The sequence below is a fragment of the Poecilia mexicana genome, unplaced genomic scaffold, assembly GCF_051168715.1.
Source record: "Poecilia mexicana isolate PSO_F unplaced genomic scaffold, ASM5116871v1 scaffold_12, whole genome shotgun sequence".
In the NCBI taxonomy this organism is placed as follows: domain Eukaryota; kingdom Metazoa; phylum Chordata; class Actinopteri; order Cyprinodontiformes; family Poeciliidae; genus Poecilia; species Poecilia mexicana.
The window spans coordinates 21,418,289-21,445,948 of record NW_028263381.1 but is presented as its reverse complement, the minus strand read 5'-3'; the positions used below and the strand labels follow the sequence as shown (position 1 = coordinate 21,445,948).

General features: G+C 39.5%; 1 protein-coding gene across 1 annotated transcript; it reads left to right on the top strand.

Moving 5' to 3' along the window:
• Positions 1 to 245: 245 nt before the first annotated feature.
• niban2a (niban apoptosis regulator 2a) lies at positions 246 to 27,660 on the top strand. The gene is made up of 14 exons (XM_014971399.2): positions 246 to 579; positions 8,302 to 8,432; positions 11,147 to 11,275; positions 11,350 to 11,455; positions 12,731 to 12,898; positions 19,186 to 19,301; positions 21,180 to 21,284; positions 21,357 to 21,519; positions 22,942 to 23,129; positions 23,224 to 23,379; positions 24,358 to 24,471; positions 24,559 to 24,666; positions 24,742 to 24,853; positions 25,559 to 27,660. Exons 1-14 carry the CDS (start codon positions 525 to 527, stop codon positions 26,410 to 26,412), a joined length of 2,505 nt encoding a protein of 834 aa, XP_014826885.2. The 5' UTR covers positions 246 to 524; the 3' UTR covers positions 26,413 to 27,660.

The following is a 27,660-nucleotide window of genomic DNA, read 5'->3' as shown; positions in this document are numbered from 1 at the left end:
TAAATTTTAACCTGTAGTTCTGAGCGCCGCCACAAGGGGGCAGCATAAACCCGTTTTCATGACCCATCAGCAGGTATGCTTTCTGTTTAAGCACAAAGGGAAACTTCAGCACCACATTAACTAAATGTTTCAGCCCAAAATCAGAGCTGATGGATCCAATCATGGCTGCTAATCAGTGAAGCTGTAAAACCAGAGAAAATACAAAATGTTTCTACGTTTCCAATAACGCCAAACAAGTAAACACAAACTCCAGGCCACACCTTTGGCACGGCCGACTGAACACGTTGGACCAGTGATGACTCCCAGAGGGTGTGTCCTGCTGCCTCGCAGTGAAAGGGAGCAGTGTTCACCTCCTCCTCTTCCTCCTCCTCGTCTTCCTCCCTCTCTGGGGTTTTCTGGAGCCAAACAGGAGGGGAGCCACAGCAGCACCGGCCGGACTGGGAGCCTGAAGCAGATTCCCTGCAGAGCGCCGGAGTCTTGGAGGTTCAGCCTGGGAGTTAGCACCGCTGGGAAACGCTGTCGCCATGGGGGACGTGGTTTCCTCTCACCTGGACGAGAGCAGGCGGGAGATGATTACAGGTTACACCGATTTATCCATTTCACTCTGGCTTTTTAAGCTCTAACGCACCAAATCGGAGCACTTTTCTCCATTTTTAGAGTTCAAATGAGTCTTAAAATGGAGATAATAAGCAGGTTTCCAGCAGAGGCGGGGGGTATGTTTGTCTAAGTTTGGGTCTGATCTGCCTCCCACTGAGAAATGTTCCAGCAGAGCATGGAAACAAACCCAATCAGAGGGATTTTACATCAGGGTTCTGCTCCTTTACTGCATTTCTAATTGTTGGTTGTTTCTCTGCTGCTACTGGAGAGCAGGAATCTGAAGACTGTTGAACTGCAGACTCTCTTTTTGTTTGTTGTTGCTTTTTGAGAAGCGGCGAATGAAATGCTTTCTGGTGAAGTTTAGAGAAAAGGAAAAAAGGGAAGGGCCTCTTTGTTCAAATGCTTCTGTGGCTGAGATTCAGCGCTACTACAGCGCCTGTACGCAGCTGGGTTACATGCTTCACACATGTTGTCACAAGTCTAGATGTTTTTATTGGGATTTTATGTGGTAAAAAAGCATGAATGTTAAATGGAAGGAAACCTGTTAGCGGTTCATCATCCAGCATGAAAACCACCTTAGATCATGTCTAGTCAAAGACCAGTCAAGGCAAAACTCAAAAACTGTTTCTCAAATTCACTCTGCAGCTCCTTGTCCAAAGAGGCAGCAGCTATTTAATAAAAAATTAGACAGAAAATCATCTCTGGACGGGCAAAATTCTGTTAATTTTGAATTTAGGGATATACCGATATCCGATATTAGTATTGCTGTTATGTCTGATAACCGATATTTACCGATGTTATATTTACTACTTAAAAATAGACCAGAAACAAACGACAAGATAAAAATACCAATCGGTTGTTTTTGATTGTTGATTTTATGTTTTTAGATGAACCATGTAGCACTTTGAGATTTTTATTAATGAAAAGTGCATTATAAATTAAATTTATTATTATTATATCGACCCAGTTTTATCAGACCAATACCAATATGTAAAACAATGACTAATAATGACTGATACTGATGTTAGTGCCGATATATTGCGTATCCATATTTAAGTTTAATTTATTTAAATAGGTCAGGGATTGCTGTAAGTTAAAATGCTAATTTCCATCTGTAGTCCAAACATGAAGCTGTAGCTGGAATGAAAGGAGCCTGGATAAAAATGCACACCACACTTTTCAGATGTTTTCCTGAAGAGTTTTGAAAATAATAAAACATCTCAATAATTTATCTCTGACTTTTTTAATAGAAGCATAATAGAGTAACCAATTATGAAACAAGTGATAAACATTACAAAATAATCAAAATCAAGCAAATATGATCAGATATGTTGATCAGTTTTCCAGTTATTATGACTCAGACAGAACTAAGCAGGCGGGTTTTAGCTTTAATTTACAGGGATTCGGTGTTTCAGCAGTTTTGCAATTTTCTGGAAGTTTGTTCCAGATTAGAGGAGAATAAAAACAGTAAAAGCTGCTGAATCCATGAACTAATCTGTGACCAAAAAGCAGGAAAATAGTCAAGAGATGGTAGAAACCTCCAGAAAGCAGAAACATCCGATTCAGGCCAAATATGCCCTTATTTGTTGACATATTTGGGTACAAAATATACAAATTTATTAACAAGAGTTTTGTCAATCCTTCTTCTGATTCAGTACATTATTTCAAATCCACAATTAAATGTAACAAAAATTACACTAACAGTGATTTTTCCAACTTTAATCTGATTTTTGTATTGAACTCTAAAGAAAGTATCGTCTGTTTATGTGTTTCCAGGACAAAAGAAGTGTCAATTTTCAGTTTTGGAAAATAGAAAATCTTCTATTAGATCATGAGATTTGTTGGTATTGATCACTGGTTGAGTGGTTGGTGCATCAAAGCTTTAAGCACGGTGGAGGACCCGTCATGGCTTGGGCTCTGGTTACAATCAGTCAAATGTTTAATTGTAATAGAAGAGCTGGTTTCAGCTTCTAACTTTAAAATTCAATTAAAAAGGAATCAAGTCACATGAAAACATCAAAAATAAGAAAAAACCCCAAAACAAGTTGGAAATGAGGTGGAGGAACCAACCGTGCATCTACTGACCAAAACGGATTCAGAAAAAAAGAAAAATATTTAAATTTAATTATTTTAATTCAGCATTTAAATGCAAGAATTATACACAACAAATTAGTTTCATATTCTTTAATGGATGTATGAATTAAAAGAAGAAAAGAGAAAATAATGCTGAATCAAATCATAAAATGTGGCGTTTGTTGATGCGTTTATGGGCCAAAAAAAGTGGGAATTTTCAGTTTCAGGGTTAGAATAATTTCAAAAATTATATCACCAGTTAAAATGGAAAAACTGATAAAACTGAGACTAGATTCACCTTCAAAACGGTTAAAAATGAAGAATGTAAGGTTAAAAACTATAAAAATATTTTAGGACAAGGCGGTGGCAGCATCAGGGTGTGGGAACGGTTTTTATTTTAATTAATTTTGTCCTTGCTATGGAATGTAGATTAATATAACAAGATATTATTAATAACAGTAATAAATGATGGTGAATTTAAACTTCTTTTTTTAGTTTGTTTTGTTTTTATCTCCAAAAAGGTGCTGGAAAAGTTTGAAAATGACCTTGAAAGTTCTTGGAAAGTGTTTGAATTTTCCTGTGGGAACCCAGTGAAGAGGCGGCGTTGTGTTAGAGCTGAGCAGGTGAAGGCAGCAGTCACAGGGGAGGCTAACGAGGTGCAGCAGGTAGCGACACGTCCCAGTTAGTCTGGCCGCGCCGCGCCCTTCCTCAGTGCCGTCTCTACCTGCTCATCTTCCTCAGCGTGAAACCGCAACCAAGCAGCAAACCTTTAACAGCCTCTCAACGCCACAGGAGAGCGCCTCGCTTCGTGGCTGTTATTACACGTCCTGGTCTGACTTTGTAACGGCTGTTCAGGTTTGTTAGCATGGAGCTGTGCAAAAGTCTCAGGTCATTACTTACAACCAGACTGTTTTTCTTTTATGGGGCTGGTTGGATTATTTTCTATGCATTTATAGCAACTGATGCTGATGATTTGGTGTCCAAAAGAAACATGAAGGAAGAAAAGAGATGGAAGTTGGGTCGATTAATCAAATTTTCTGTTTTTGAAGATTTAAATTTATGTTCAATGCATTTCTTAGACTTATCGATTTAACATAAATCCTTACCTCAAGTCTGCTAATGTTTCCAAATCCAGCATTTTCCAGGACTGAAGTTGGAGCCTTTTAGCCTTACTGTTTCCTGCTGAAAGTCTTGCTCTCTCTCGTTTGTTCGCAATCTGAACTGAAGACAGATTTTGACATGTTGTAGGAAATAAAATTTCCTTTCATACTGAAGATTGCTGACAGCTTTCACTGATCGGAAAAAGATCAGATTTTTATCTGGATGCAAGTTCAGCCAGTTCACTGGTTTACATCTCCAAACATCCACCATCCTGAACGTTTTCGATGGATTCTTGCTCCAACACATCTGAATCTTTAGCAGGTTAGCAAATTTAGCAAACACCTGGATGTTGGTCGCTCATTTAATCCAGGTTTGTTGGAGCAAAGATGCATCCAAATGTTGGCAATCAAAGAGTTTAACTCAAAGCATATTCATGTGTTAGTGTTGCCTAGTCAAAGTCCAGACCCAAATCCAAAGGCGGCAGAGATGCTTCTTAAAAGATTTGCAGCTTTAGGTGCAACAAAAGTTGGTTCTGAAATATTGCAATGTGACAAAATGTAAAAACTACGAGGGGTAGGATTCAGTCTGTCACAATAAATGACAGCATGATGAATTAAAATGAGCTCAATAATTTTTATTCCATTTATATTTTTTGAAGGGAAATTTTGTTTATAGAGATTTCATGACCCATTTTATTTGTGGTTTCAGTTGTAAGTGGTGTTTGTTTCCACTTTATGTTGGATATTTAAAATATCTTCCAGTTCCAGTGTCAGGTGTGAAGGTTTATTGGTCTTTGAGAGTCATTATCAATATATTACCTGTATTTGGTCTCAAAACAACTATTATCATTTATCACAATAATTATTGGGACAATTTATTGTCCAGAAATATTTGTTATGCAACAGGCTTAGGTAAGATACAGGACAAGGGACGATTCAAGACTTTTGCACAGCACTCTCCCTCTGTTGCATGCAAATGCTGCACGGATCGCAGCAGAAGAGATAAACGGATATCTGAGTTATGCAAATCTTTAACAGTGGCTGACGACATTGTGTCAACAACCTGTTGGTGTTACTGGGATCACCAGGAAAGGCTGAACTGGGAAAGAAATGGTCTGAATCTGCAGAAAAAATGAGATAAATGGGAATTTTTCCAGAATCCCGCGGTCCAAAAGCTGTTTTTCTTTTCTTCAGTCTGTCTGAATAAGACCCCCCACTTCTCTGCTGCGATGAAAAACACAACAGGATTACATAAGATAGGCCACCTGTTTCCTCACCACAGTCTGACCTCAGAGAATAAATCACATTTCCTGGTAAAAACACAGTTTGAATCAGTCTTACTCAGCAGTCCTTCACATTTCAAGACAGTAAACTTATTTTTCCTGTAGAGGAATTTAAGGTTCATCGAGGGAAACCTCTTTACCAGGCAGCTGCTTCCACACAGGTCCAACACAGAAGACTGACTGTTTTGGTTTATTTTTTTGCTTTCTAATCTTTGTCTCCAGCAGACTATTTAAAGCATTCCAGTCTGTTGACTTTGGCCCTGCAGGACGTCTGGTGGAAAGTACCAACTTGGTGCATAATTGTAGAACCAACCGCAGTGACCAACTCTTACCTGGTGCAAAATTTAGTTGGTATGACGAGCATGAAAGCAAACATCCAGCAGAGTGCAGCTACGTTTGGAGATCAGAATGCAGATGGGAGGGGCTTGATGTGCCAAACCGTTGAGTCATCACTTTTTATTTTGGTTTCATGAGGCAAGCAGAGCTTTTAGACTTAAGAGCACAAAATGGAGAAGAAGATGGACTACCACAAAGATTCAGGCGAGAACCTGAACCACCAACATCTGGTTTGGACTAGGCCCTTTTTAAAAAAACTTCTTGACAGTTGGACTTGTTGGTGTGTTTTGGATCATCGTATGGCTGATGAGCCCTACTATAGCTGAGCTTAAGAACCCTGATCTCCTTCAGAGTTTTTTGATCTATTTTGGCAAGTTGACCAGTTTTTGGTTTGGGTTTTTGGTTTGGATAAAACCGTCCAGGCGCGGAGTAGAAAAAGTAACATCAGACCATCTTAAACCATCATTATTCACAAACAGAGAAAACATGGAACAGTGATGAACTTTTCCAGGAATGGCTGGCCAACCAGAAACCCTTTCTCCATGGGCGTGGCTTTAACTGGTTCTTCCCCAGTCGTACCCGCCCAGATTTGTCTCCATTTTCAGATCCTGTACAGTTTATACCCGTTTTTTTGGAACCACTTCAGGAGTGGTACAAGTCGGTATCGGGCACAAGTGATTTGATTGGCAGCAGACTGAATTTGTTGATTGGCCTGTGGGATCCAAAATGCTGTTCTCCATTTTGACAAGACAAAATGGAGAACAGCAAATCAGAAGAGTGCATACATCGTGACGTCATCAGTTTCTGCTTGGCTCATGGGTCACCCACACTCCTGCCCAATCAGGGAGAAACACGATGCCAATGGAGACACACCCAGCTTGGCTAGAACAGAACCAGAGATTGACCAACAAGAGTGAGACTTGACAATGGAGAAGGAACAAAAGTTTCACCAAGAGATCACCGGCGACTCATCCAGAAGGTTTCTGAAGAATCCAAAATATCATGTAAAGAACCGCAGAGTTCCTCAGTTACAGTCAGTGGTCATGACTCAACAACTCAACGTCCTTCTTCACAAACTTTAAAACTGAGTGCCGTCAGATTTGAGCAGCTGTAGGATTCGTCTTTAGTATAAGACCACGAGCCATTTCTCCTGCTAGCACTCACACATTTGTTTTGACTGTATTTACCCAGAATGTCCTGCGCTGTAATCCACTTCCTGCTTTTGGAGCGGTCTGCGGTCCGCTTGGTGTTCACACATGCATTTGAACCGCATCAGAGTTCACAGAGACCTATTGTAGAGTTTGATTACACATTCTTACCTCTCTAAATGAATCAGACTTTACAAACTGGAGTTGGATTAAAGGGGACTAAACAGGGCTGGTGTGAATCTAAGTAAAGTTTCCTGAAATGTTTTGGGATGAAAACAAGCACTGGGTTGTGGAAACCAACAGTCAGACAAAGTGGTGGTTGTGTGGTAATGTGGGATTGATTTGCATTGATGCAACCATGAATTTTGGTCTCTACCAGAAAATCCTGACGGAGAATGTCCGTTCCAAATCATGTCGACAAAATGAAGGTTCTAATCAAAGTCTGGACCTAATCCAATTCAGATACAGTGTTGTGACCTTAAAGAAGATGCTTTATGCTCAAGAACGATTGAATGTGACTGAATTAAAGTGATTCCTCCAAACTGATGCTGGTTATCAGAAACTTGTCGTCTCTTGCAGCGTTTGCTGTTTCTTGACTGGGTTCTGACTCGTCCTCCCATCTCGTCCATCAGTGGCCTGCTGTTTTTTAATCAGCCTGTGCGTCCCTGTCCCCCGTCTCCTACACATTCCCTCTGTGTCTATCCTGTCCTGTCAGCGTTTTCCTTCCTGCTCTGCTCCCTCCTTCCTGTCCCCACGCTTCCATAAACAGACCAGAGTCCACGTCTCACTTGTTTACAGCAGTAAAAAACTTGATTTGTCCCCTGCAGGAGGTTCTTGGGACGGTTTTATTGGGATGCTACACAACAGCCTCCAACCTGACACAATCTGGGCTCTTTTTTGTGGATGAGGAAGTGACACGTCACAGGTTCATTTAGTTACGGCTGCTAAAAAAGGAAAAATCTAAATTAGCTGCTTCCCGTTACCCAAAATACTGTTCTGAATAACTGGACAAAATTAACTTCGAAAGGATGAATTTAGCATTTCAGTTCAGATTATTTAGCTTAAAGATATTCACAGTAGGCTGGTCGCAATAAAACCGTTAAAAGAGCTAAATAATTCCCATTTGTTGATTTATAATTTTCTTTCTACCAAAATCTGACAATGACGAAAGTCTTCAGTTTGGTGTTCTGGTCTCAACTAGCCACACTGGTTTTGTTTACAGAGACTTTATAATGCATTTTATTTGTCGTTTCTGTTTTATTTATTTTGGATGATTAAAAAGTTTTCCATTTCCAGTGTACATCAGAATTTAAATTTTATTGATCTTTTATGTATTCTTGTGTTATTACTCCATTATTACCACTGTGTTACTTAAAAATAGTCTCAAAACAACATAATTTATCCTGGGACAAACTGCAGAGTAGTTTGAGAAATTAGTGATTTCCTCACAAACTAAATATTAAATTTAAGTCTGAATAGAACATATTTTAAGAAGCCTCTAAACACAGAATGTCTGCAGTTTGATGCTTTTGGGCAATAATTGACAAATTCAGATAGAAATGATTAAAATGATGCTCTAACTGACAACTTATTGGTTAGATTTTCCAATTTATGGTTTTGTATTTACAATAGACTGGCTACCAGCATTTCTTTGGAGAGATTAACTTCACTTTTGACTTTGAAAGGTGTAAATTTGTACAAATTGTGCACTGCTTAAGAAAATAAACGAGTTTTCTGATCCCGTTTGTGTTTTTGCTCCTGCAGCTCGGACCAGAGATGTGATGACGCAGTTTGGCGATCTGTACGAGAAGCAGTACGCCGTCGCTCTCTTCAACTTCGTTCGCTTCGAGATAGAAGGAGGAGGCGGCGCGCAGTCGCAGCTGCTGCACCGAAAGGCAAGTTTCACAGCTACAACACAGAACTGAAAGTTCAATTTCAGCTTCATTTAATGCCGAAACAGCCAAAATCCTCAAGAAGAACGTGTCCAGGTCAAAGTTTTATTGTTTTCCCCTAATTAAACATGCAAAAATATTAGTGAACTCCTCCTGCACAGCAGTAAATTAAATGTGATATTTTACGTTTGCCTTAATGTTTACAACTACTTAACTTTTTTTAATTTATTATTTTCTCTATTTGTTAAATCTCTGCAGCAAAAATAAGAATTTTGCTTTGCTGTATTTGGCTAGGAGTGAAGATTAGCTGGATGTTTATGGCACAACTTATTAAACAGAAATAAAAGGAAAAAAAGGTTAAAGAAAAATCTGTTTTATACTTGACATTTTCAGTTTAAAAATATATAAATCCTTAAAAAAAATGTAAAAATGTCAAGAGAGCAAAATTTGTGCTGTTCTTGAACGGCAGTCTAAAACAAAGGAGAGGAAAAGGTCACACAAAATTAATCCAGGGGTCACAAATGGCTCCTGGACCACATTTTGGACACCAAAGCATATTGAATGGCCTAGTCAAAGTCTCAATCTAAATTAAGGTGAGAATCTGAGGCAAAATCTGAAAATTGCTGGTCGCAGATCATCTCCATCCCACCGGCCAGTCATGCAGAAGAATGGCTGGAAGTTTCAGTCTTTAAATGAAGAAAACTGGTTGAAAATCCCCAAAATCTAATTATTTTTATCAGTTTATTTTTATTATTTATTTTAATTCATTTATTTTAATTTTTTATTTAAAAAGTAAATAGAAACTATGTATAATTTCCATTACTTGAGCACTATATCATGTTGGTTTACCACATAAAAACTCTAATTAAACAACGTTAAGTTTGTGCCCAAGTTAAAAATTGTTTTAGCTTCACATCTGTTAACCTTAACCTTTGACCCCAGGAACCTAAACAGCGCAGGGCGTTTTGTGTTTTCACTGCGGCGTTGTTTAGGTAAATCATCTGATGACGAGACGGTGACTCCTTCCTGATCCTCCCTGCATCCGTGTTGCTGCTTCATTCAGAAAACTAATCAAGCTAACAGACGCGCCGCTCCCTCTATTATGTCTTAATCTGTTAACTTCCAGTAGTTTTTTATTTATTTGCCCTGTTCAGACTGAGTCATTCATGCAGCTTTCAGATCTAAGAACAGAAACCACCTCCTTAAAATCAGACCAACACAGGATGAATTTCAGAGCTAACTCTGAAACAATTTAGCACACTTAGCTTCCCCTAAATTAAGTCTAAAGCACTAATTTACTTCACTGTTTGTAAACTTTCAGTTGAATAAAGTTCAACATCTGTGTTCAAGTTTTGGTTGTCAACTTAATTTAAGTAGACAAATATTCATGCTTTTATTTTGAAGTGAATGACTGCTCTGTTTCCTCTCTTTTTTTCCCAAATAACTTTTTTTCAAACAAGAAACAAAAAGACAGTAGAGAAGAATAATGCCAAAATTAAATTGTTGTTCAAGGGCTGTAGTCTCTCAAATAATGTGAACTGATGTTAGTGGCTTAGCATTAGCATTCTGCAAAATACAGTTCTGGTATGGCGTCATAGCGTTAGCATAGCATTTATGATTAGCCCCTTCGGGTTTCAGTGTTTCATAAAATGTGACTTAAATCACTTAAAATCCTGAAAATATTTATTTGGAAAGGAATTTCAGTTGATTTTGACGGTTCTAAAACTCACAAAGTTTCAAAATAAAACGCCTGATTCCCTCACAGCGGTGACGCGCTACAATAAGTAAAGTCACGCCCATTTAAATATAACATTAACGCATCTTTTATGAATGAAGCCAAAACCCTAAAATATAATTATGTAGAGAAGTGAAACTCTGCTGATTTACACAAAGCTTTGTAGAAGCATAAATGTGATTGGCTGATTGTTTGAAGTAGCGGTTAAACTAAGAGTCGCTGGAGAGTGAATATAATTAGATCAGAATGTGGCTGTATTTAAATAAACTGCCTTGGTGTGACAATCTGAAATGAACAAAGTCAAATCATAAATTTTATGTATTGAGATGTTGAAAGATTTCTGACTTTATTTTGAAGGGTTCACAGTTGGTTTTGTTGCATGAAATGAGCCGATCCAGCACGTTACTGAATGTTTTTAGTTTATTTTTGTGCATCTTTAATGAATGAAGCTAATGTTTTCCAACCATCACAGGGAAACTGGAGCACATTTCACTCATGAACAGAGGGCAGCTGCTCATATGCATGAAAAATCTTCCATTTTGTTTTGTTTTTAATCATCAAATTTAATTTGATGAAAACCCTCAAAATATGGTGCAAAGAAATAAAATCCTAACTAATAAATCCATTAGATTAATGCTAGCTTGCATTATCTGACACCTTTAAGCAACACTTCTTTGATTATTAATTGATGCATTTATGGTTAAATATAAGTTTTAAAATACATAAGAGTAAATCTGCTGTAACTTAAACTTTCCTCGCCTTTGAGTGGGAATTGTTTGATCCAAGACAGGAACTCTGCAAACAAACCAGGGTGTTGCACATCCTTCTGTAAACACCTTGAGGTAAAACTCTCCTCCCATCACTGTTGGGAAATTCCTGTTCAGGTTTTAAGACTCGTGGGAATGAAATAAATCCAAAACGTGTCAGAAATACGTCCAGTCTGATTTGTGTCAGGATTAACGGAAGATCTTTGGTTCTCCAGGACCCTCTGGCGGGTCACACCATCTTCTCCGGGAGTTTGTTCCAGTATCTGGAGGAGAACCGGAAGTGGAGGAACCGTTTCGTCTTCATCCCAAACAGCTACGCCATCAACCTCTATGAGAGCAAAGCGGTGAGTGGACGTCGGAGTCTGGTTCTGGTTCTGAGGATCTGAAACCAGTTTGTTACCCAATGTTTGCTTTGCAGGCCCACGACCGAAATCTGCATCCAAAGATTTCCATTAACTGTGCCGGGTACAAGGCCCTGACCTCCATGGAGGAGTACATGGAGCTGCTCAACAGCAGCCTGCCAGGTGGGAAAACCATCCCAACGCCTCAAAATGCAGCCGTAGTGTCATCATTTTTCACAACAGTCATCTCCTCAGACATGGGAAATGTTTCTTTCCTACTTAGAGTAACACGTTTTCCTGAATGTTTGGGATACCAATTTGATTTTTACACGTTTTGCCATTTCATCCAAACAAAAACTCCAACCAAAGTGGAGATTTGAGAAACTTTGGTTTTGTTACATGGAAAAAAATGGAGATTTAGGTTCCCGCGCATTACAGTCTGTTACTAATAACGCACCAATGTATCCACATGATTCCCAGACGACAACTTTATATTCCAATCTGTCCACACAACTGGACTTCTGGCGCCATGTTAAATTCCCAACAGGAAGTCGTGGTTGTGTTGAAGTGATCTCATGTTAGCGCTTTAGCATTAGCTTCTGCAGAACTAATGTTTATGAATGAGCCCTTTAGGGTTTCAGTGTTTCACTGCAATTACATCACAGAGCACAACACAAATCACTAAAATTCTGGAAAATATTCATTTGTAGAGAAATTTCAGTTGATTTTGACGGTTCTAAAACTCCCACAGTTTGTGGGAGAGATAAAAAAATAAATTATGAAGACAAAAATAAAACGCCTGATTCTCTCACAGCGCTTACATGACAGAGGGATTGTTTGTAAACACGGTGGATGTCGGACTTTAAACGCTCACTGGTTGCCATGGTTACCCGCATTTATCTTGCTTCTTTAACATTAGCTAGCATGTTGTCAGTCAAATGTGATAAAATAAGTTATTCTACTAAATTTACATTATTACTGAATGAAATGCATCTTACTGACCTGCAAACATTAAATGAAAGCGAGTCGATAAATGGAGACAAAATGTTCCAACATTACTAAATAATAATATTAAAGTGTTTTTGAAGCGATCTGATTGGCTGACGCAGGTTTTAGCTATGTGCTACACTGCCCCCTATGGGCCTGGCATGTTTAAAACACTCAGAGCAGATTCATGCGAGTTCATGTGGATTACATCTTTTCTGATTTCCATGTGTGCAGACACTTTAATTTTTTTTAGATTCAGCTATGTGTGTCGAAGGCCTTTAACTACTTATTTTTTGTTTCTACAGAGTTTAATAAACATCGGATCCATTTTGATTTTCCTGATCAGAATGGTGCATTAGGCTAGCATTTAGCATACCAAAGCATTGACCTTTAAAGCCACGTCTCTTCAACCTTTTTTAAATATTTTCTGTCCAAACTATGTCAAATGACTCATTCTGTTCTTTGTCTCAGAAATCAAGGCCAAACCGAGCAACGCTCCCTTCATCAAGTGTCCGACCCAGTTCCCGCTGATCCTGTGGCACCCGTACGCCCGCCACTACTACTTCTGCGTGGTGACGGAGAAGGAGCAGAAGAAGTGGCACGCCGTGCTGCAGGACTGCGTCAGACACAGTAACAACGGTAATGACATCAGATACGCAGCGGGACACAGAGGCAAAACCTTAATTTAGAGATTTACTTTAGAAAACAAGCTCCGTCTTGTAACTGAGCACCAGAAACAACCCAGAAGCTTTCTTTCTACTTTTTGTACGAATAGTAACAGTTCAGAATTCGTGGAAAATTTGTATTTCTAGAGGTTTATGTAGCGCAAATGTAAAATATTCAAAAGAAAATGCAGTTTAGGAAGCTGAAATATTTTGGCACAAAGCTACTTGTCACTATTGGTTGGTGTTCGTTCACCAGTCAATCCCTAAGCACCATTTATCATCTCTAAATGAGGTAAATGCGACTTTTTATTACTCTCTGTATGGAACATGGATTATAATCTGACATGAATTAAGGCTGAGGCAGCTGTTCAGTACAAGTAAGAACGTTTTGAACAATTTCTATGAAAAATCTGCAATAAACTCCCAATTATTACTGCAAAAAATGTGGAGATTTGTTGATTTTCTGGTGAATTTCCACAATAAATCTCAAGAAACTGGAAGGACTGGTTGATATAATCTGGCAGTAAATGGATAAAAACTGCATTGATTTGATTGATAAGATGATATTTAAGCACAGTTAGTGTTTAGTCTAGAATCTAGAGGGCCACATAAAAAGCTACGGCGGGCCGGAAACTTGACGTGGTATAAATAATCACACAGAATAAACTGGATTTCAGCAACAGAATGAAAATCAGAATCAAGCATCAACAGTGTGAACGTAGCGTTAGTTTCTGGAGGAATAAAGCTACGTTCTTCAAAGTCTCCACAGATGTTTGATCATTTTTACGCCACTTTGGTGGATTAACCAAAAAACTGTAATTTTCTGTTTTGTTTATGTTTGGGAATATTAGCACTGAGGAGGAAACTTTAGTTTTTCTTGGTCCCTTTCATCAGGGTGGGGAGCGACTCTTGATCTGTCTCTTCTTGCAGTGACATGAGTCACATCTCATTGTTTAGAGACACTGAAAACAGAGACGCAGCAGGAAGCAGAGCCTCTCTGTTTGTTGTGTTGTCACGCCTCACCTCCTGCCTCGGTGATCTTCAGTTGGCGGCGCGCTCATCGCCTGCACTCAACAACAAAGGTCACGTTTCTGAATTTCAATGCGGTTGATTCTGAGGAATGGTGACGAGCAGGAAGTGAGGAACATGTGAACTCTCACATATTCCTCATTGATGAAGAAACGCAGGCCAACATTCGCATGAATGGACTTGTTTGATTTCTGCCAGGTGGAAAAGCAGGTGTGATGTAATATTTATGTTGCAACGCATTTACAAAATAAAACCTTTTCTGCTTGAGTAGATGTCGATGGCTGGGACAGACGTTTAGCTTTAGCAACACCATTACACACGTCAGTGCTTTCACTTTTAATTTACAGAACAGACGCCGTGACAACAAGCTTCTCTGTTGCTTTTAATGTTTTTAGCACATTCCTTTTTAAACTTTCCATTTCCTCTTAAGTGTTAAGCCTGCATTATTATGTGCTTTAATGTTCCTTATAAATCAATAGATGAAAACAAATCTTAATGTTTCCTTCCAGACCATAACAGGTCATCTGAGATAGAAGTGGATGTTTGTAACCCCGAGGTTTTGACTATTATCCTCATGAGAACCATCAGGTTTTATCAGAATCAGTTTGGTGATTCTCTTTGCTCCATATTCAACATTTATCTCCAGAGGTTCCGCCTCACAGTGGCAGACATCTGAAAATATGAAACCAGAAAAACTGAGTAGGAATGTGAAACATTGCAGAAATAATTATTTATTTTTGGCTTTTATCAATTATTCTCAATACCATCTCAATCTAGATGAATATAAAGCTGGACACAGTTCAGCTCACTCTGACGTGGAGAAACCGCAAGTTAAATGCTGACTCAGACAAACCGAGGGCTCATTTGAATCGGCTAAAGCTTTCTTTGTTCCATCCTCGATAATCGGCCAGTAGAGCGACCGGCCGCTGCTTTGCATCACCTTAACAAGATGGTTTGCAAATCGTTCAGTTAATCATTGGCTCAGCAGGAAGGTCCGACTAAAACTGGTCACACTCTAGAAATGTAGAACTGGACACCCGGAGAGGCTCCATATTGATTAAAACAAACTTTAGAGCATTTTATTGGCATTTTACAAAATGTGATGTGAGGAAAATTAAGTTTTGAGTACATTAGTAATTTTGCAAAAATACTTAATGTTTAATCAGGCTGAATGGCTGCAGGACGTCAGACTCGCGTATTTTAGGCCTAAACTTTGACTAGGCGTCTTAACTTGCTCTTTGCACGTTGCTTTACGACGTGGTGCCTGGTTGTGTGTGTGTGTGTGTTAGCTTCCAGAACGTCTTAAATAAACCATGACTGGGTCTGCTGCTCCCATTCGCTCCCAGGCCGGCAGGCGGCCGGCGGGCGGAGACCTGAAGCTGCTCGGCGGCTGTGATGTCTGCGGCTGATGGTGTGTTTCAGTGGGTGTTTACTGTCCTGTGGGTTTGGCTGCTTCCATTCACTACAACCATATGGGGAAGTCGCACTCATGCATGTCGCTGTATGAAGTGTGAAAGAAAGACGTGCTTAAATTAAACCGGATTTTACTTTAAAGGCGGGAGGAAAATGACAAAAAGCAAAGAGAAAAACGTTCTGTGAGGTCAGAGAGGAAAGAGAGAACTGAGTGTTGGTGAGGCGGGCAGAAAGGGAAATGCCTTAAATAAAACCACCGTGGTAAGTGCTGCCACATGTTCTATTAATAATACATTCAACACACACACACACACACACACACACACACACACACACACACACACACACACACACACACACACACAGAGCAGCACAGTTGTAATCTGAACTCAGCTTGTTGCTGGAAAATGTTTAGATTTTTACAGGCCTGACAGGATAAAACATGGAGAGCTCCTGGAAAAATGCATATTAAGATTTAATGTTTTTCTTTGCAGTCGAGAATAATTATCTGAAACATTTATGAGATTAAAGTCATAATATTAGCAGAATAAAGACATGAAGTTAAGAGAGAAAAGCTTTGATTGAATCAATAATATCAGATTTTGTTTAATCGTTTCAAAGTTAAATAATTTGATGTTGATGTGTTAAACGATGAAGAATGGGTGATTTATAAAACACATAAGATAAATTCAGAAGATGCTCAACATTCATCTTTACTTTTATTAGAGTTCTCTAAAAACTCATGCTACTGACATAACATTACAACTTAATTGTATAATTTTGACTGTATTATTGACTATTTTCATATTATTTATTCTTCTAAGATACAACTAAATTATATTATTTTATTATCCTAATTTTATGACTTTTTCATCTATTATGATTTTATCGTATTATTTCAACTTTAATCTCCTAAAACATGAGTATTTATCACATTATTCCAACTGTCACATAATTTTTTCCAGGCTTCTTCTGCTGCAGATTTATGCCACATATCTAACTTTAAAGATAAATCACGTAAAGGTCTGCTTAAATGCGATGATTGTTCTGACTGCAGATTGTTTGAAAAACTGATTTGTATCAGATTTAGTTCCTCAGATGGAAGAGAAACTAAAGATCAGAATTATGTGTAAATTAGGGCTGTTGTAAACGAATATTTTAGTAATCGAGTAATCTATCGATTATTCTTACGATTAATCGAGTAATCGGATAAAAAAAAATTATAAAATGAAATATTGGTAAATCTGGCATAATACAGGTGTTACTATCAGATATCAATATCAGTCCAATTTTTCATATTTGAGCATCCCTAACAGTTGCTTTTTTGTAGTTTAGAAAACTAACCTGTAACAATAATAGCTCACTTTCTAAGTTAACCAAAAGAAAAGTTATAGAAAAATCTGAAATTATATTGAATGTAATAACAAAGAGGCAGGCTCACAAATATGCTTATAAAAAATGTCTACAATCCAGCTTTTAGTTTATGTATTCATCTTCAGTGAGTTTAATAGATTAATTAAACTCACCTTGCCACCTAACCTGTCACGCTTTGGGTTTGAAAATACGGGAAATGCCGCCTGGAGTGGGAGGAGAGGGCGAATGAACGAACGTAAGATGGAGGGGAGGAAATAGACCAGCGGACTGACGAACCGTTAGACCGGGGGACGAACACGGGGGGAAGCAATACGGGATATTTACGACACCTTCACTGGTCACACTCAGAAACTCATCTACCAGCCATGTACGATGCGCTCCGCCACCCGTTTCTTCAGACCGGGATATGAAATGTATTGTGCGGTTCGTCGGTAAAGCTACATTTACACGGTAAGCATCAGCTACTCAGCCGCCCGCCCTGTTCAGGCTATCCGCTCACCTCAGCGCTCTTCCCGCCGTTCGCTTTCAACCAGCAGCCCCGGAGGAGAAATGCTGCCGTACTCCAGGCATCCCCCAGTCATTTTAAGGATGCTTATTGGTTCCCCAAAAACGATAAAAAGTCGGGCATTATCATCAATCAATAAAATCCCCACAGGCCAATCTTGAAGATTGGACTTTATGCCGCTGAGACTTAGCTTTTGTCAACAACTCAGAAGCGGAAGTGAGAGCTTCGCGCAACGCAAATGAAGTCCCGGCCGGAACACGGTGCGCTAACTAATAAAACATAAATTAACGAAGCTTCGAGGCAGGTAAATTTTCCTCGAGGAATTTTAGTAATCGAGGTACTCGAATCATTCGAGGAATCGTTTCAGCCCTAGTGTAAATAAATAAAATATTACACATAAAATGCTGTTTAGAAGGATTTACAAATAAGAATTAATGGTTTAAAAAACAAAAGGCTAAAATAATTTTTAAAAGTAAATAAATACAAATAGGAGCAGTAAATGGTGACTTTGCTGAGCTGCATCAGGGCGACTGCAGTGAAACAGTAATGAGATATTTATATATTTTAATGAAGAAAACATCCAGTATGTTGAACTTTGTTCTCTTCTGGATTAGTCACAGCGTCTGAAATGGGCCTGGAGCCACAGGAATGTCAACAGGTTGATCCAGCGCATTTTAAGCTTCTCCCTTCGCTGCATTTTAATCTGAACGCAGGAAAATTCATATTTATGTCCGGACTGGTCCCAGTGATGCTGATCAGTCTGGTGTGATGGGAGTCTGAGTGCTGTGGCCATTTATCCAGAGAACATGGAGCCCAAAGTCCGGAGCTCAGCAGAACTTCCTGTCTGGTTCCCTCCTCGTCCAGAGTTCTGGGTAACTTCCTGTCTTTGTGAGCCGCCTCTTAGTCACACACTCGTCAACGGCCTGACGGGCCCTCGACGGTGTGTGTGTGTGTGTGTGTTAGAGCTTTCAACAAACAAATCACCACTGTGGCTTCCTGTCTAACTCAGCATCCAACTGGAGAGCAGGAAGCTGCTGCTTCTCATGCAACCTGCTGCCACCAGCAGCTCCAGTGCATGAAGTTTTCACTGCTGTTCGTAATTAACTGTAAAAACTCATCTGGGACGGAGCGACTCAGAATCAGAAGCCCGGTTCTGTTTTCGTGAGAGTAAACTTCCTCAAACCGATCCGACATTTTGTTCCGTCGTCCCATTGGCTGGGGGGAGACGGGGCGGGTTGCCGTAGCAACCAGCGGGTCAACATCTTCCTGTTTTTGGGCTCCACACAGACGAGTGTGACGGTGCATCAGAGATGTTCCCTCTCTGATGCAGATGTGACTCAGTTGGCAGGGAAACAAAATAAATCCAAATATTTAAAAAAAAAACAACTCCTTTTTACTCGTTGAAGTTTATGACATAAAATAAAAGACAGAAAAGTTTTAACATTTTCATATTTTACTTGTCATAATTTTATGTGGTCAATTTCCATACTTTTCATAATTTTGCAATATTTAAGTTTATTGTATTTTCTTATGCATTATTTTAGGTTTATTTTATTTTAATAATCACAATTTTTTGTTTGTTTTTCTCAGAATTTTGTAATTATGGTTAAAATATTTGTGATGTTTTTCTGATGTTTTTAACAGCTCATTGTTCGTATTTCTACGCACTATTTTTATTTAATATTTGAATTATTTTTCATTTACTTTAATATTTAAATCTTTTTTCATTATCTAATAAATAAACCATTTTAAATTACTTATATTTTATAAGTACATAAAAACTTATTCATTTAATTCTTTTCAACTACATTTTATAAATATATGTTTAATTTTTCTGCCTTAATTTTTTATCTTATTTTTAATTATTGTATTTATTATTTTTCACCATTAGAATTTTTTTTTGTGATCATTAGTTTTTATTTGCCTTTGTTTCTGTCCAGCTCTGTCAGAGGAAAACACGGTCCAGACTCCGGCCTTCACCGACTCTGTGAGGCGCTACAGACAGGTCAAAGGTCACTACGGCACCTGGGAGATGATGTGCGGATCGCCGCCTCAGGTCAGGACCTTAAATTATTCACGACTCAAGCATGTTCGCAACATAAACTCAGCGGGAGCCTCTGCATATTTTAACGAGCTACGCCCTAATTGAAGGGAGGATTGTTACCATGGTGACGCATTTCCTTCAGGTTGAACACAGAGAAAGTATTTCTGAGGGAGAGTTCAGGTGGAGGTGATGAGAGACGTGCAGCGCTGCTTTTAACAGAGGTTTCCTCCTGGATTCTGGAGCTTTTATCAACATTTCTGATTATCATCTCTCCAAATAATTTACTTTCAGTTTCTACCATATCTTTGCGTTTCTGAATTTCCTCCATACACTTCAATTATTCAAATTTACCGTCCCGTTTCCTGAATACAGCCACAAAAACAACCCCCACATTAATGTGTTCATAATTAGCAGCCAAGGAGTTAAATTTGACATTAATATTTCTATTTCAGCTCTTTCACAGTGTGAAGGACAGCTATAAAAATAAACACAAAGCCTGAATAGTTTCAGTAATCCTGAAGCCGCCTCTCGCCCTTTGAGCTGCCAGGGCCTTCAGGGCAGAACTGAAAACAAGCAGCAACATATTTTTCTGCCTTCCTGCAGCAGCTGTGTGAAATATGCTTGATATGGAATATTTAGGTGTGACAAAAGAAATGCAAGGAGCAAAAGAAAATATGCAGCAAAGCACTTTTTATGCTACATAGATATATACAAATTAGATTATAATGAGAATACTTCATTTTGATTGTTATAAAGTCAATGCCTTGGTTACCTCGCCTGCAGTCTGCTGCTTTACATGTTTATTTATATGTAAAAGTATTTAAGAAAATAATTTTTCATAAAATATAGTTAAAATAATTTTTTTTCTTTAAAAAAAACTTTTCTTAAAAAATATTTTAAGAAACAAATTTCTCATATACACACATTATTTTAAGAAAATATTTCCTTAAAATAAAGATTTTTTTTATTTAAAGACAAAACTTCTTTAATGTATTTTTTAAGAAATGTAATGTATTGTATTTAAAAAAGGAAAATATATTTAAAAAAGAATAGATTATATTTAAGATTTTTTTTTCTTTTTTTTGAAAAAAATTTGATACATTTCTAAAAAAGAAAATTTAGAATATATTTTCTACAAAATATATATATTTATAAGATATTAGAAAAGAGAAAAATACATTTAAATGAAAAGAAAAAAACTATATATATCAAAAAAACAAAGAATGTACAAACATAAATTTTTTCTAAGTTTGTGACTCGGACTAAAACCACAATATTTGCTGCAAACTGACACCGTTTCATCTTGCAGGCTGCTTCCAGACTAACAAGCTTTTAAATAAACAGGCGGTAACAGTGGAGTTTATCCAATCTGAACAATGTCTCAGTAAACATGTTGGTGCTGAGGTCGATGTGTCCTCCGTAAATCAGCCTCCCTAACGCGACCAAGCAGCCACACAGGAAGGAGGGAGTGCTGTTTTTACACGTCTGATTGGTTGACTACAGCTAGCAACATGCAGGGAAACTAAAATAAGAGCAGATGGCTCATTTTTAATTCAGTTCATTACGAGATACTTCACCAAAAATGTAATTTCAGTTCAATCAGATCTACATTCAGATGAAGCTTTTATTTTTGACACGTTTCATTGTAAGTTTTCTCCAACCTTCATTTCTGAAACCTGACATCTTTAGGTAGGGCTAGTTAGCCGGTGTTACTTAGCAACATGCTAATGCAAGCTAAATGCTAAGCAGTAACCGCTAATGTCCTAAATTCAATCCATTGGTTTATTAATCCATCCATCCATCCATTCATCAGATTTATCTCTAGGTATTTCTCTAGGTCGTTGCATACTGAACTGTTCGTCTCCATGACGACTGGGTTCTGTCTTTCAGATCCTGGCTAACCTGGTTCTGGAGACGCTCCAGCCTGAGCTCAGAAATGCGATTGGCCCTCGGCTGAAGGGGAAGCTGCAGGACAGACAGAGGAAGTGGATGCTGGTGAGTTTCTGTCGCACCGACACGTTCTCAGCCCATTCAGCCTCTCTGACTGACCGTCTCCCTGTTCTCCAGATCTCTGACGCCGTGTACCGGCAGGTTCTGACCCAGACCAACGGCCAGTACGCCGCCCTGGTGAACGCCTGTGAGGCCCAGAAGCCTTCGCTGGACGCCAGACTGCGCGGCGACATGGACATGCTGGTCACAACCAAAGAACACGTCATCGGCAAGATCAGAGGTGGCTGGAGTTAGAAGTTGCTGGTTTAAAGCTGCAGAATGCAACTTTCATAAATAAATAAATGGTTTTCACATTTCTGTTAAACCCTGTTGTGACAGTAAAATATGAGACAGATAATCTGTGAAAAGATCGATCTTCTCCACCTTCTCCATGAGCTGCTGTTATATAAAGAAATGCACCAAAAACAACCAATCAGAGCCAGGAGGCGGGGCTTAATGCTGCCAATCAACCTTATGAATGACGGGGAGACAGCTTACTGTTAGCGTTTCTCTACCGTCATCTGTGGCTATGCTAACTAGCCTCAGCATAGAGGTTAGCTGCAGCCTAGCAGGAAGCAAGAGGGTGTATGACAAGGATGATTGACAGCAGTAAGATCCGCCTCCTAGCTCTGATTGGATACAGATTATCTGTCACATTAAAGTGTCGCTATAGTTACAGTTTCAACAAATATTTAAAAATATATTTTGTAAAAGCTACATACTGCATCTTTAGGGTTTACTGCTCTGAATTCAATGTTTTACATCGGTTATCCATCATGGCCGCAGTCTGAAAACCTTCTGAGAAGCTCATCTGGTTTATTTTATGATTCATCTCTTATTTTAGGCTCCAGTTTTTATCTCCGTTTGTTCTGATTGGTCTAATATGACACATCGAGAGGAGGCTTCCTGTTTTTGGTGATGTCATCATGTCAGCATTGCAAGTTAAGGAATAAAGCAGCTCAGCAGATTTTCCTTTTATGGGAATTTTATTGTCATGTTGAACTAAACCTAAACACGACATTTAAATGAGATTAAGAAATGCAAACAGGTTATTTAAATAGAGGCTCTTACTCAAGTTCTTTGTTTCTTTGCTTCCTCGACGCTTTAGTCAAGCTTTTCAACCCAAATTTGTGGCTCATTTTGCGGCCTGCATTTCCTCTGAGACCAAGATGTTGATTTGAAATTTCTTAAACAGTCGAGAACGTTTAGGATTTGGTGCAGATATAAATGTAATAAGAAGGAAACACATATTTTTTCTTGTTTTTTTTTTGGGTGGAAATTAACCAACACAACCACATTTTTTCGCTTTTTATCTCCGATACTTGTCACAGGAGAATATTTAAACTTCTAGACTTTTAGTCCACATCCAAACATCTTTCCCCTTTTTTCCTTCTTGTTTTGCGTTTTCTGTCATCACAGTGAACTTTTACACTTTAAAAATGAGCCATAAAGCATGCCGTCCGCTGATCTTGACATCGTCTCATCATCTCAAACATGCGGCTCTTCTTATTAAGGCGCGGTGGAAGATCTGCATTCCAGCCACGTGCTGAACAATCAGTCTGTAAAATTCTGCAGAAGAACACGACGTGTTCACCAACGTGTTCCTGAGAGAAACCCACAGGTGTTCTGACTCTTCTTCTGCTGTTTTGTCGCCGCCCTCCAGCCCTGGTGATGCCGAAAGCCGAGCAGCTCCTGCTCAGCAGCATCAAGCCGTACCTGGGCTCCATCCTGGAGGCCCTGATGGAGCCCACCAGCCGCGGCTTCGCCGAGGTCCGGGACACTTTCTTCAAGGAGGTGGTGGAGATCAGCAAGAACTCGCTCAACGGCGGCGGCAAAGACAAGCTGGGAGAGGTGAGCGGAGGAACACGGCGGCCTCAGATTGCCAATCAGGGAGTGTCTGAGGCTACGCCTGAGGTCATTGTGTGCGGTTTTGGTTGTGCTGCAGCAGCTGGAGCGGCTGTCCATGCTGGCCTTCCACCCGGTGAAGATGCAGAGCGGCTACCAGCAGATGCAGCAGCTGAACCTGGAGGGGCTGCAGCAGAGGTTCGACGTCTCCAGCCCCAACGTGTTCGTCAGCAGAGCCCAGATCCTCATGAGGGAGGTGAGACTCACGCCGCTCTGCTGCCACCTGCTGGCCTTTTACACACAACACACTTCCTGTGAATATGACCAATAACCAGAGGTGGGCAGAGAACCCGAAAATTATACAGCAGTAAGGAAAAGGTATTTGGTATGAAGTCTACTCCACTACTGAGTAAGTGATCAAATTAATCATTTGATATTTACAAATTACATCATCAGATTGATCAAAATATGAAGTGGAAATTTTGGTATCTACATTTACCGCTGACTTTTTTTTTCTTTCTTACAACTTCCTAACTGCAATGTCAGACGATATTTATTGTAAATTTATGGCTTTGCTTGTGAAAACTTTTAATTTGTTACAACTTTTTGACAAAGGAAAATTTAAAAGTTTTTTCTTGTAATTATGTAAAATTTGTCTTAAAAATTAAGAGGGTTTGTTTTATGGAAATTCACTCCATGGCCAATTTTAAATATTTTATCTGCAGTTACCCTGAAACTCCATAGCAGGAAAACATTGGAATGAGGTTCAGGTATTTTCCAGGCTTCCAAAAATCTATATTTTAGTGATTTTAGTCCCAATTTTTTATCCACCAACTGATCCATTAATTTCTAGGGCTGCATGATATGATGAACGTTGCCATGACGATATTCCTGCTAAATCTTTAGATTTACATTTTCAGCTTTTAAAAGACAATAAACAAACAAATGAACATGACGTTTGGGCGTTAAGGGCAGGGAAAGTTTATCCAACCAGCTGTAAATGTTATTTAAATTAATTTTAATATAATTTGCTTCCATTAAAATTCAAATATTAAAAGTGCAGCATTCTGCATGCAGAGCACACTGGTTTGTGACATTTCCTGCTATAGTACTGCAGTTCTCCGTCCGTCTCTTCCTTGTTTGCAGTCTTTGGATTTTCCAGGTTTAAACTTCTGCATTAATTCATGATGGAGTTTCATGTGTGAAAACGTTTTAAATTTGCTCGTCTGGGCAGCAAATGGACAACGCGGTCTTCACGTTTGAGCAGCTGCTCCACCAGGCTCTGGAGGCGCAGGGCGAGGAGGACCTCTGCAAAAACATCCAGAAGTGTCAGGACAGAGTTATCAAGGTGAACCAGCCGCAGATCTGCGTTATAATCCGATTTATTTTTAACAAGCAGGATGAAAACAGTCGGCTCTGTTTGTGTTCCTGTCAGAAATACGACTACGACAGCAGCACGGTGCGGAAGAAGTTCTTCAGAGAGGCTCTGCTGCAGATCATCATCCCCTACATGCTGCAGCAGCTCGCCCCGTCCTGCACACCAGTCAGTAACGCAGCGGCTCTGCCTCGCTCCTGCAGATGTCGGTTCAACGTGTTAAAGTTGTGATGCTCTCTGCAGGAGCTGCCTCGCTTCCAGGAGCTGATCTTTGAGGACTTGTCCCACTTCCTGCTGGTGGAGAACATGTACGAAGAGGTCGTCCTGCAGTCCGTCTCCAAGGACATCATGATGGGTGAGGACAAAAAAAACAAAAAACAAAAACACGGTCCTTTCACTTCCCTCCAAAAAGAGATGATTTTATGAGGAATTGGGATAAATTACAACATTGTTGTTTGGAGGCCATTTTCAAGGAACTATATTGAAAATGATATAATATTAAGATTAATAAACTTTAATATTGTAAAGATCAGTTAGCCTCAGTGCATTATAAGCCTGGCGGGCCACCAGGCTTTATTTGCTCCCACCAGGCTAAGTGCAAAAAATTATATTTATTTTAATTCCATTTTATTAAGGTTTGGTTTTTTAGTGTATAGTTGGTATTTAGGTTGGTATTCCAATAACATAACGTAGTGATATTTTAAAATTTTTTGTCGACTTCATAATCTATTCAATGTTTTTGTGTTTATTGTTTAAATATTTAAAATGTCTTGGATGTTTTTATTGTTTTTGGTCATTTTGCTTTGTTTGTTACAATGTTAGATTTTCTTTAAAAATTAAGTTTTATTGATCTTTGAGCAGGTAAATTTGCATTATTATACCATTATTAATAGATTAAACAAAATATTGTTTATTGCAATAATTTGTGGGACAATTTATCGTCCAGGAATCTGTTATTGTGACAGGCAGATGTGCGAACTCCTTTTCTGAAATTTAAAATAAAAGCTTGCAGGAACTGTGTGAAGACAAATGACTTTGTGTCTGTTTTATGTTTGTCCAGCGGTGAAGGAGGCGGCGGTGCAGCGGAGACACAACCTGTACAGAGACAGCATCGTTCTGACCAACAGCGACCCCAACCTGCACCTCCTGGAGGAAACCCCATCGGTGGACTGGGGCGCCAAGTTCGGATCCGACGGTGGGGACGGCGGCGAAGAAAAGGGATTCAGAGGCAGACGTAAGCAGGTGGTCTCCATGATCCAGCTGGAGGGGCTGCCCATCCCGTACGAGTCCTGCCTCGAGGTCCCCGGGGTGGAACTCATTCCCGAGGAGGATGGGGACGTTGCCGAGGACGACAGGGAGGAAAACGAGGAGAACCCGGGTCAGTCCGAGAACCCGAAGTCTCCTGACAGCGTGACCCAAATCAGAGACTTGATCAACCCGGTGGTGGAGGTGGTTCTGCCGGGTCCAGAGGAGGACGCCACCACCGGGACGGAGACCACCAACGGCACCATTACCATGGAGGACGGGCTGCAGGAGGAAGTGACGCACGTCACCACCATCGTGGGCGACAGCCTCAGCAAGTCCAAGTCCATCATGGAGGAGCTGATGGGCAGCAGGAAGCAGAAGGAGCTGCAGGACGAAGCGGCCATCCAGAGAGCCATCAAGGAGATGGAGATGGCTGTGCAGGAGGAGGACAGTGAACAGGCGAGCGAACAGGAAGCGAACGAACAGGAAGCTAGCGAACACGCGGCAGACGCCTCCGACACAGAGTCTCAGCCGCTAGCGACGGACTGCGGCTCGCGCAACGACGACAGCGGCTTCCAGTCCCCGACCAACGAGGCCGAGGCTGAAACGATCACCAACGGTTCGGACCAAACGGCCGACCTGGTGGACGTGGAACTGCTGCTAGCATAGAAAACTGTAAAAACCCAAAACACAATGAGAGAATATAGATTTATTTATAAATGTGTTTGTCAGACATTTAACCAGAAACAATCGTTAGAAGAACAGAACATTAAACTCATACCTGAGTGAAGTTTGGCTCCTCCCACTTTCTACAAATCTAACAATATTGGAGTCAATGTTTGTGCCGCTATCATTGTAAAGTTATTAATGTTTCCAGAGGTCATAAAAGGTCAATCAACCCCCACTTTCTTCAAATCAGACAAAATCGGTGTCGATTAACTCGACTACATTTGCTCAGGCTTGTGCAGCAAAAAAATTAGTTTGTGCTGCTTTTGTTTTGAAGATATTATTGAAAGTTTAAAGGTCAATCAGACCCCCCATGTTACCCAAATCTAAGGGAATTGGTGTCGAATGTTTGTGCTACATTTGTGCCGCTATAATTTTAAAGATATTAATAGAAGACTCTCCAGAGGTCAACTACTCCCTCACTCATTTACAAAAATTGAAACAAATTTGGTGTCAAACAACTCGGATACATTTGTGCTGCTTTAGTTTGATATTATTGAAAATGTAAAGGTCAGTGGAGCTGCCCCTTTTTACCCAAATCTAACAAATTTGGTGTCAAATGTTTGTGCTACGTTTGTGCAGTGAAAACTTTCATTTGTGCCACTATATATTTTAAAGATATTAATAGAAACAGATCTGGTGTCAAACAACACAGCTACGTTTGTGCTGCGTTTGCTGTGAAGATATTAATGATGACCTCTGGAAACTTTTTTATTAGCATATTTAAAATGACAGCGGCACAAACAAAACATTTTACTGCAGAAACTCACTAATTTTGTCAACTTCACTCAGGTTAAATTTATCATCTGCAAACATTTTATCAGCTTGTTTTAATCTGCTTGCTTCATTTGGCTGTAAATACGTGCATCTGACCAGCAGGGGGCGCTACAGCCACAGCTGAGAACCTCCTGTATTTCTTTTATGTTTCAACATAATTATTGATCTTCTAAGGTAACCAGCAACATCTGTTTTAAATACATGACCGTGTTTATAGTAAACACATCGAGTGAAATATGATTTTTTTTTTTATTTAATGTTTTTGTTTCATATTTTTATAATCTCATGGGGTTTGTTGACCTGTCATGATGTTGTAAAGTTGATTTCATTCGCTCATATTAACGGGATCATAGCGGTGATTATCTCATGCTGTACGCTCTCAGTTATTTAAATAAAGGTTTGTAGTTTTGTGTA